Source organism: Calonectris borealis, chromosome 12 (genome assembly GCF_964195595.1).
Source record: "Calonectris borealis chromosome 12, bCalBor7.hap1.2, whole genome shotgun sequence".
In the NCBI taxonomy this organism is placed as follows: Eukaryota; Metazoa; Chordata; class Aves; order Procellariiformes; family Procellariidae; genus Calonectris; species Calonectris borealis.
Window position 1 is genome coordinate 13,129,920 of NC_134323.1, and position 11,015 is coordinate 13,140,934.

At 41.6% G+C, this 11,015-nt stretch overlaps 1 protein-coding gene across 3 annotated transcripts; it reads right to left on the reverse strand.

The window, feature by feature from the left end:
- Nucleotides 1–2,553: 2,553 nt before the first annotated feature.
- Nucleotides 2,554–7,852, reverse strand: PDP2 (pyruvate dehydrogenase phosphatase catalytic subunit 2). Of its 3 annotated transcripts, none has more exons than XM_075161424.1 (3): nt 7,630–7,852; nt 6,536–6,628; nt 2,554–4,682 (listed from the first exon to the last, which is right to left on the reverse strand). In XM_075161424.1, the coding sequence occupies exon 3, from the start codon at nt 4,624–4,626 to the stop codon at nt 3,022–3,024; it is 1,605 nt and encodes a 534-aa protein (XP_075017525.1). In that variant the 5' UTR covers nt 4,627–4,682; nt 6,536–6,628; nt 7,630–7,852; the 3' UTR covers nt 2,554–3,021. The 3 variants fall into 3 exon arrangements, with proteins under 3 accessions (XP_075017525.1, XP_075017524.1, XP_075017523.1); XM_075161423.1 differs by having other exon boundaries at nt 7,597–7,852; XM_075161422.1 differs by lacking the exon at nt 7,630–7,852 and having other exon boundaries at nt 6,536–7,036.
- Between the last annotated feature and the right edge of the window lie 3,163 nt (nt 7,853–11,015).

Here is an 11,015-nt window from a genome sequence, read left to right on the forward strand (position 1 = left end):
AAGCAGAACTATCTAACCTAAACCAAGCAGACTACCCGCAAAGATGTTTGTTCCAACATATTTTCAATATTGCAGGACTTGCATCTAAATGTGCTATCAAATCTTCACATCATTGTGCTTGCAGGAGCAGATTAATGAATTTAGTTTGCTCATTTAAACATTGTTGATTCTCCAAGTCACAAAATACTACTTATTAATGCCTATTAGCTGTGCTTGCAGTTAGAGATGAAAGAATGATCCAGTTCAAACGGGTAGAATAATTATTTTCCTTACCACAAGTATGGATAGGTTTCTTTCATTGGCCTGCAACATATTCCAGGAAGTATGCAGTTAAATCCACAATTTGCACTAAAAAAAAACCAAAACCAAAACAAAAACCAAACCAACCTCTAACTAGTTTAATGTTATCCTTTCCCACTACAGGATAATTATAGCATTGCATATTAAACTGAACAAAACTAACGTGAAATTAGAAATAGTACCTTTCTTACTGTCAAACACATTCCCCAAAATAATCATTATCAATTTGCAGTTGCAATGACCTATGTATCCAGGAGTAACACTTAAATGACATAGTGCCACAATGACTCTTTCAAAAGACGACCTAGATTTCACCACTGGCTGGTGAAAAGAACAAAACAACTTATTTTTGTTTTATGACTATATAATAGCTGGTTTGCTACATTACTTTTGCAGTTGCAGGTTTGCTCTGTATCAAAAGTTTTCTAGATTATCTTCATAAAAAATGTATCGCTTCATATCAGCTCTAATATGGTTTAGCCCCTTTGTTCCTCTAGCTACACTGTTAAGTAATTTCTCTGTTAAGAGGTAGTCTAGAAATGCATTCTTTTACTGCTTTATGTCGAAATTTCAAGCAATGAAACATGTAACTAATCACACAAAAGGATTTGTATGAGCAAATAGAAACAGCCCACTTTGAGCCGAAAGGATTTAGGAATGCTGCTGAAGAGCTCTCCCCTCCTCACCCAATTGCCTGGTAGGTAGACCAGACCCCTCTTGAGGTTAAGACAGGGCCTGACCTTCATTGTTTGCCTTTTTCCAGCAGATGAAACCTCAGTCCCCGCAGTACCAGCCTCAAGGATGAAGGCACACTTTAAAGTAAGTTGGGCTCAAGCAACAAGAATTTCAGCAACCTCTGTAACATCTTGCACATACCTAAAGTTTTCCTGCAGTCCCTGTCACCAAGATTTAAGCGTCAGATTTCTTGAGGCAATCCTGTTTTGTGGCTATCGAGGGGAATAAACCTACTAATTTTATCTGAAAAATAGGGCTACCTGCCTCCAGGTTGAATTGCTGGATGTACTCCAATACATACTAGATGAAAAAAAACTTAAGAGTAAATTAGTTTTCCAGAACAGAAATCTTTTAAGGATGCATTCAGTGATTGCAATTGTAGCACTGAATTACAGGTCAATCCTGAATAGTCAAAAGCATGAATATTTTTTAAACAGCTTTAGTTTCCTTCTAATCAATCTTCAAAACAGATTATTTAAATGCCTGAAAAAGCACCAACAATTTTTATCTCGAAGAAAGGTATACAAAAAGCCCCAAATCCACAACTGCTACTGGTTTATGCCCCAAGATCTCATCTACTTAAGGTCTTGAGAAAAACTTAAGTACTTTTTCATCTGCTAAACTGCAGAAGGATTAACACTTATTTTGAGTGAAATTCAGGGAAAAAAAGGCAATATTTTTATCTTCTTTGCTGCACCCACACGGGTTCTTACTCAGTGGCAACAGCAGTAAACAGTCCTGTATTCCCAGTACGCACATTCTCGCGGGCAACAGTTACTGCTGTGCGTAAACAAGGAAAAGAGTCACTAGAGAACACCATATGTGAAATTTAAGAAAATACAGCTAATTTGCAAGCTTGGATTGGCTCTCCAGAAAACACAATATAAAAGAAAACCATTGTAAAATACACAAAACTGTATGTTCAGAGATTAGAACATACATTCATTAGAGAAAATAAGTCTGCACTTATAAGGAAAACCTGACATCCAAAGGCAAGAATAAGAGTAAAATAAAGATTAAACATATTTTGGTGAAATATCAGCACTGTTATTTCTCTCTTCTAAGTTAAACCTGAAGAGAAAGGTGCTCTCTCTTTTGTTGTATTTATATTTAGATGAATTTTTGAACTTCTGGACCTGTCAAACTTCATTTAAATTACAGTTGGTAGATTTGATGCACAGCACTTTATAGACCAAAACTTAAAAAAAGGGTATATTCTTTAAGCAAGTTAGACACTTAAATGCTTAAGTCTAGTACTGTTAATTCTTAAACAGGGAATTGTGAAGTTCCTCATGTGTGTTTGAGCTGTAAGTTGTCACAGAAGTCCACACACAGTTAAGAGAATATGTATTCACACTTCAAAATAATTATGGAAGAAAACACAATTTTGTTTCCTAGCTTAAAACAAAAGAATTGGGAAAAAAAAAGTCTGACAATCCCAGGGCTCTTTGAACAGCCTTCTTTAGTGTTGTCTTCACATATACAAGGCAATTCATTAAAGTACCTGACACTGTTACATCAAATAAAGGTTTGGTAGTTTATTTATTTAATTCAATTACAGTGCTTCAGTAGGATGCTACTCATTTTCCACAAGAGCGAAGCCTTTCTTACACTCCATGCAGCTACATGTATTATCCATCCCTCTATTAAATTGTACCAGTCTCAGTGAAATTTGTCTCATTTGTTCATTTGGAAAGTTTTACCAGTGGTTCCCATGGAATCAGAACTGGGTCAGCAATCTTTAGTTCAGTTACATTTCAGTGAACTTTTATTAAAACATTTTTCTTCAGTGTGTACAGCCCTGGAAACCCAGGGACCTTTCACCAAACTCGTTTCTATAAAGTTATTTTCAAGACTAGTAAGTAACAGAAAGACTTACGAAATTCCAGACCATAACACTGGTAACAGCTTGACTATCAGAGAAAAACAGTAATGGTTTCAGTATCAAAGCTGGCTAGTGGTATAGAACAGCAGCAGTGCAAGTCCCTATTCATTGTTTCTGTAGTAATTTTCAATTGTTTCTGAATTAAAATACACTACAGTAACTGTGATATCATCTCTGTACATTCTTGCAAGGTCTTCAGGCAGTGTCAGCATTGCAGCAAGTTTCTCTTGGTCCACCTCCCCATACTCATTACTTCCAATTGCATGCCTTATTAAATGAGTAGCTATGTTCTGGTCAAGTGAGGCAATGCCCCTGTTTTTCCTCTGAAGTAACAAGCTGTGCATATAACCCAAATTAACTGGTTTCTCAAAAGCCAGTTGCGGTTTCTGCACATTAAGCTCCGTAAGGTGTCCAGCAACAAGTTTTACAACCTTCTCATTACTTAGCATCTCCCATAGTCCATCTGAAGCAATAACTAGAAACTTATCCTTGCTTCTTAATTTGTGGTATGTGACTTCAGGCTCTGCAGTTAAATAAGGGGGTGTATGGTAGTTTGGAGGAACATACTGATAAATATTTAAAGCCTCGACATCACAGCTATTCTCAAGAACGCTGTGTTGCAATTCTTTACTCCATTTTAATTGCACATCTCCAAAAGCTCTGGAGGGCATGAGAATCCCCAGTAATCTGTCATTCACAAGTAGGGTTTTCTCCTCAGATCTTGGATGTTCTCTCTTCAGTCTTCTGATTTCAAATTCATCGAAGGCATTGTGGTCTCGGGTTAGAGGGAGAGTAGACCACGTTCCATCTTCTTCATGAACCCCTAAAATTGCTCTGCAATCGCCAGTATTGGCAACATGTAAGTGAACACCATCAATGTGAGCTACGCAGGCTGTTGCACCAGAAAAAGCTACTTGAAGGGCAATATTTCTCATCAATTCGTTTTCCTGGGGAGCCTGAACTTCCAGTGATATGTCTGAGTCTAACCTTTTGAATGCACATATCATGGCTTCTTCTAAACTAAACCCTGGCTCAGTGTCTAGGTCCAGTAAATGTTGCCAGTAAACCCGGAGGTTTTCGAAATATTGTGAAGTTATTTCCCGATACTCTACATCATTTGGATGCTTGTGCCACTGCAGAATAGGCAGAACTGGTTTCATGCACTCCACAGCAAGCTCGATCTCTTCCAAGGTTTGCCGAGACATGAGAGAAACCGCTATATAATGAAGTAGTCTCTCACTTACTGCCTGAGCACACGCAGAACCTGCATGACCATCAAAGACTCCAAACATCATCCCTTTGGTCTGCAAGCAAGTGGCTGCACTTCTGCGGTCTTCAATAGGGGTGTTGGATGCCAATTGGTTACTTTCAAACTTCAACACGGAATTTGCATTTTTACCATTCAAATCCAGTATTTTATGGGATAATTCACCTGCTCTGAGCATATCATTGATTTGTGTTGGAGACAACTGGAAAGAGAAATGTTCTTCTTCAGTGGAAGTGTGTCGGAACGCTTTCTTTAAGGAGAAAGTATTGTCCAAGCTGCAGCTCCCAGCAGGGTAGAGACATGTTTTGGAGAAAACAAGCTTCCATTTTATCTTGTTTCTATTTGGGATACAGATGGAGTACAAACGTCCTTTTTCTTGTAAAACAATGCTGTTTCTTGCTGAGCTTAAGATCCAGGATGATACAGTTCTTGACATCATAAGTCACTCCACAAATAGGAACACCTTCCTTCAGTAACAGAGAATGTCCTTTCAGCCTGGAATGCAAGAATAGGAAAGGCATAAAATCTAGAAGGTTCACAAGAAGCTTTCTATATAGCAATACAAAAGCAAGTCTAGAGCTCACAGAAATATTCAGAACTTTTTTCCAAAAAAGACCGCTTTAGATAGAGGCATCTTAAAAGCGATAAAATTTCCACCACTTAATTATAAACTTGGTGAATTTAGCTTAGGATATGACTGCCTCTCTCCAGCTAACTCATCAGAAAAGCTAATTTTTATTTTCCAGGCATGTTTTTCCTCATTGTGGCAAGGCTAACAAGAAATTCCAACATTACAAGAAATGTAATCGTAAACTGTTCAGTGAAAAGCCTCGTTTAACATGACACAGAACAAACAGATGCAACAAGTTTGAAAATAGGAACTTAAGTGACAATTAATGCGTAACTTTAAAAAAGCCTGCTAGAGTATAAATCTATTAATACACTCTAAATATCAAAACCAAGAGAAGATCACTACTCAAACCCTACAGAAAAACTGAAAGATGTGGCAAATTAATGATTTATATGAATTGCCATGATCCTCACAACCGGAACAAGCTTGTCTACCTTTCCAATTCTGTTCCAGCTTATAAGGTCAACTCTTCTTTTTTTTTTTTTTTTAACCTTCAAGGTCTTAACCAACCTTCACTCAAGTAGGACTTCTTTGTGCAGCTGAAGGCAGATTCTACTGCTGGTTAATTAATGCATTTATCATGGCATTGTGCACTTTGATGCAGTGAAAGTTACAGCACTGTTACATTGACAATGTTTACAGGTTTACAATTTGGCTTGTTCATTTGGAGTGCGATTAGAACAAGCAGCTGTGAAGAGCTCTGCTGCCAACAGCACTAAAACCTAGGGCACCTGAACAGCTGAAGTTCTTCAGTTGCCATGGGAGAGGTCCATCATGTTGTCTCCTACTTTAAATAAGGTATTCAAGCTGTGGGAAATTGCTAAGTACAACAGGATGCTTACTCCACAACAGAATTTTGCCCCATGGATTTCAAAAGCTAACTGTATAGTAGCACTGCAAGTACAATTACTCCCATAAGATAATGCTAGCAGCCAGTTAGAACAATATAGTTTTCTGTGAGCTCTGAATCACTTTCAGCTGGCCTGTAGCACTGTGCTTTAGGTCTCAGGCCAAAGATGCTACATACTACTGCTATATTGTTTTTTTAGCAGGGCATTTCATGAGAAATAACAAGCCAGCCTGGCCATTGCATAAAAATTGTTCTAAGAAATCAGCAGGAACTAAAAACAAACTTGAACTATTCTAAACAAAAGGCCTACTGATATAACCCAAGGACTTTACTGAAATCCCATTTGGAAAACAAAAGCAATGTGTCACAAAACATTTCTGAAATGTACCACCCATGCTTAACAACAGAAAAGAGTAGATAAGCTCCCACCAAAAAGGACCCCACCGCTATAATTCTGGGGACTCTATGAGGACAGGCAAAGACACAGCATAATTTTACTGCTGATGTCAGGAGAGCAGATGGAAAAGGTGATGCCAGTTCATTGCTTGAGGCTTGCCTGCAGTCTCCTGGGACACTGGCATCTCCCAACACAACTGACACCTTTTGTTGCACTGCAGAGGGAATGTAACCAAAATAAAGCTAATAGGAAAACAGCTGATACTGCTAACTTCAGCATCAGCTAAACCCAAAAAGCACCAACAGTGTAAGAAAAGCCTTTGTGTTTGCCAACCTTTCCCAGGTCATTCCCCATCCTGTTTTTTCTTCTTTCTCTTCCCTCCCTTCTGAACCACAGGACATTGAAACAATGACGCCTTTCATGTTCTTGACTCAAAAAGCCGATAGAAACAGTGTTTTAAGCAAACTTACCGTGTTCACTTCAGCGGGCTGACAGACACAGCAAGGTGATGGGTTTTTTTCCTAGCAGCAGAGTTGCCTAATACCACTTAGACATGTGTTTGCCTAAGGTCAAGCAGCATCGATCAGTCCTGAAGCACATTTCTGAACCACCCCTACTCACTGCCCCTAACTACAATTCTCACATCCTGGGGTTCCTACCCAGCCACAGTGTGCAGACTCCACCGCTTCTGCCCAGGACACCCACCCACATCCATTAGCCACTCCAGCACAAGCCACGTTAAAACACGGCAGCGGTGCTAATAAAAGCAATGTGCTAAAGACCATTATGTAAGAGCCAATTACATAAACCTTACTCTCCCTGTGGCACACCTACCACTTCAGCACCAAACCCGGCACTTCCTCATCAGGTGAATCAGTGTAATCATTGAAACCCACTTGCTGCCGGGCAGTCAGGGTACACACTGGGGGCTCACAGAAAAGCAACGCCCACTTTTTCCAATAAAATAACAGATATCCATTACCTTTAGTTTTAGAACCCCCCCAAACAGTCCCCCCCCATATTCCCCTCACGCACGCTCCCGACACTGCCCACACACCCAACCCTTATCCCACACACATCCCCTCACACCAACCCTACCCCACTCCCCCCCCCCACAAGCTCCCCGGCTCCCCTCACTGACCCCGCACCCTGCCCCACGTGCCCCATCACACACACAGCCCCCTCCCACCCCTACCCCTCACACACCCCCGCGGGCCTTTCCCGGCAGAGCCGCCCCACGGCCTTCCTGCCCCCGCGGCTCCGTCCCCCCGCTGCCGTGAGGGCTGACCCTTGAGCAGACTCGTCAAGTCAGGCCCGGCTCCGCTCCCTCTGTCCCGCGGCATCGCGCCCTGCCCGGCTCAGCCCGCGGCACGGCTGAAGGGCCGGCGGCCGCCGCCCAGTCGAGCCCCCGCGAGCGGCGCTCCCCCGCGCGGCTCACCCGGAGGCGGCTGAAGCGCCCCTCTGCGCTGGGCGGCGGCGCCCTCTGCCTGCCCGCCCCCCCACCCTGCGTGGCGCCCCCGGCCGCACCCACCGGCCGCAGCAGCCGCCACGCGACCCCCGCCACCTGCAGGTTCCGGGCTTGCCGGCGCGGCGCGGGCGGTGGGCGCTGACTGACAGTCCCGTCGCCCAACCGGCGCCCCCAACGCCAGAGCCGCCCTCGGCGCCCCGCCCCGAGCAACGGCCGCGCCGTGGGGCGGCGCGCGGGTTCCTGTCAGGACACGGCGTGACGGCCGAAGCGCGTGGAGCCGAGCCCGGCCTCCCTCCCGCCCCTCCGCCATGTTCTCCTCAGCGCCTGCCTTTGCCCGCAGCAGCTCCGCCGCCGGCAAGCTTGGGCACAGCTGCGGGTAAAGTTCGTTCCGGAGCTGCCGGCAGGCCCAGGGGTGAGAAGAGATGCCCGGGGGCGGGACCTGGGCCGGGCCGGGCCGCGCTGGGCCCCGGAGCCTCCCGTCACCTCAGCTGCCCCACGCTCGGTCAAGAGAGCTGTGCCCTTGGCTGCCTCACAGCGCGGATGAGGTGCTGAGGTCAGGCCACCTCGGCCCTGCGCTTCTCGGTTTCTTGCGTAAGGAGGATAATAAAGTGAGCAATCAAAGCAAGCAGATGATATGCATTAGAAAATAAAGCATCAGCAAGATTTTTTTTGCCATTAATAAAGTTCAAAAAACGTTGTTCTCATGAGGCAGGGTCCTTAGGATTTTTGTTTGGTTGGGTGTTTGTTTAAATACAATTCTACACCCTTCAGCGCTGAGGCCATCAGCTGATGAGGCTCAAAATCACAAAGCCCTTTTGAAAATGATAGGCCATATAAATTATGGAGAACAGAAATTAAAGGCTCATTTTGCTGGCTCCCCATTTTTTTTTTTTTTTTGTTTCATGTGTCTGCTTGTCTTGGTTAAAATTTCTACTGAGTGGTTTTATACCATGTAACAAGACAAGGAATGGGCCCAAAGTGCATGGTGGTTAATAAGTAGTTATTGTGTATTATGGATTGGTTACTAAGTAGTCCTTGCTTTAACCTGTAATAGTGATTTTGCAAAAACAGGGGCTCACAAGTCATAAGAGGGTTTAATATTATCAGTGCATTTTTTATTCTCCTGGCTTCTTGTATTGAAGCATTTTTCATTTAAATAATGTGTTGCAGGTATCCTAAATGAGATAAATGTGTTCCCAGATTATCTGAAGTGGAAGGATGTGCCATCACCTTTGTGAGTCTGAGCTTTCGTTTGTTTCTTGTTTTATTAATGCAATGAAACATAGCTTCCTGTCAAAGGGAAGACCAAACCAAGAAAAAAAAATAGAAGGTCACCTTAAAGAAAAATTTCAAGACATTCTTCTAGCACACATGAAAACAATTATCTCAAGTCTGACATAATTATTTTATTTGTCTGACAAACCTACTGAACTGAAAGAGGTCACCCACAGCAACCCTTACCTTCATCTCTCTGCTTTGCTCTCTGCTTTGCTCCACTAGTTGGGTATACTGACAGTAGTTTCTGGGTCTCAAGGCACTCTTCATTCTGACCTACCAATTTTTCCATCTTTTGTACCATTTACAACAGTGATAAAACCTCATACAGCAGCCTAAAACCTAACTTGACTGCTCTGGGTTTCCTGTGCTCCCTGCATGTTTAAATGCTTCTCTTCAGCTGGAAGCTAATACCTATTGCTCACATGTTCATGCAATGCAGTAATTTCATAAACTCATATGCATAAGATGAAGTGATTTAGGAAATGTATAAATAAAGGTGAAACAATTAACAGTCCTGCAGAAGAAGGTGGTGTTTTCATTCCATATTTTCTAAGCACAAGAAGGAATACCATATTGAAGGCTTCCAAGAAATGTAATGGTTTTCAGTGTTTCAATGTTAATATCCAGTACTTGACAGGACTGGATATTAAGTTGAATTGAGATTTAGATTCTGCTTTGGGGTGTTTGATTATGCTGATGAACCAGGGTGATACATAATTAAAGTTAAAAAAAAGTAGAAATATTACTCTCTGATATGATTTGAGGTCAGAAACAGTATTGCTCAGTCTTACAGTATTTTTGCCTTCAGGAATATCTAATTAAAATGGCAAATTTCTGTAGCAACGGTGGCTTGGTTGCCATAGTGCTCTATCTTGTTAATTTGCATCGAAAAAAAATTGTAACTCGAGTTTCTTTAAATAAAATTAAGATTTGGTTTTGACTTCCCTGTTTATAGGTGAGCTAAAGTTCAGTATCAAATGTCCTGTGCCAGGAGAAAGTTCTTACCAGTATTTATAAGTAAATGAGTGCAATTCCAGGGGCATTGCATTGAGGTGCAGTGATAGGTTAAAATGTAGCAAATGCTGTATTTAGATTTTTTGAAGATATAATTTTATCTGTTGACTTGTACAGTCAGCAATTCTGATTTTCTTTGCAAATACATTTTTGTGCTGATTTCTATATTGCTTAGGCCATGATCCAGCTCCCATTAAAGTCAACGACAGTTTCAGCAGACTTCAATAGGTTTCAGATAAAATGAAATGCTTATTTGAGCCTTAAAGGCCAGTTTGAGAAAGGCCATTACATGAAACACGTTGCGATCAGGCCACTCAAGCACATGGCATCTTTACTTCTGATCTTGGGGGATTACCAAAATATTAAAAAATTGCTTTATTTCTGCTTATATTGCATACCTCCCATTGCATACAGGGACTTGAAATAAGCTTGGGTTTACCGTTTTGTGATATTTCATGCCTTGATTTAATTTTAGATTCTATGATGATCTTAATATTAAGGCAAAAATGAATGTTATTATTCATTATGTTAGCTATATCAAGTTTCTTAGCAAAGCATTAAGAATGATCTGAGGAGAATAACTAGCTCAAGGTTAAATTACAATATACTGAAGATGCTGACACCATCACAGAAACAATTGCATTTGTTCTACTTCATCAATTCCCCAAATCTGTTTACAAAGACAAAAGTAAATTACTTTGTGCAGACTTTGCAAACCAGACATATTTCAGCAGTCTGTTCTGAATTTTAAACATTTGTTCCAAAAAATTAATGAAGTGTAATAGAAGAGGCACAATCTTATACACCTGGAGTAATTCAAGTAAGTTAATACAGAAGTACCTGAATTATTCAGTGTTAGCAGAGAATATTTGCACAATGAGGATTTTCATACACAGAACTGGAAGTAGATGTCTGCAAAACTGACTTCTTGGGAGGGAGTGCAGAGAGGTGTCCCACAGACCATAAACTTTGCTTGAGGGGTTTAGGACTTAGTTTTCTGCTTTGAAAAGAGCAGCAGCTAACTCAACTCTGGGAGCATCTATGTTGCTGAAAGAATTCTGGTTAACTGAAGTTCAGATAATTGTGGTTCCACAGTAACTGGACTCCTAACAGCACTGTATCACCCTTTCTCTCTGAAAAGCCAACGCTGTCTGAAGAACTTAAAAACTTAGGAAGCAAAAGAGGTCATA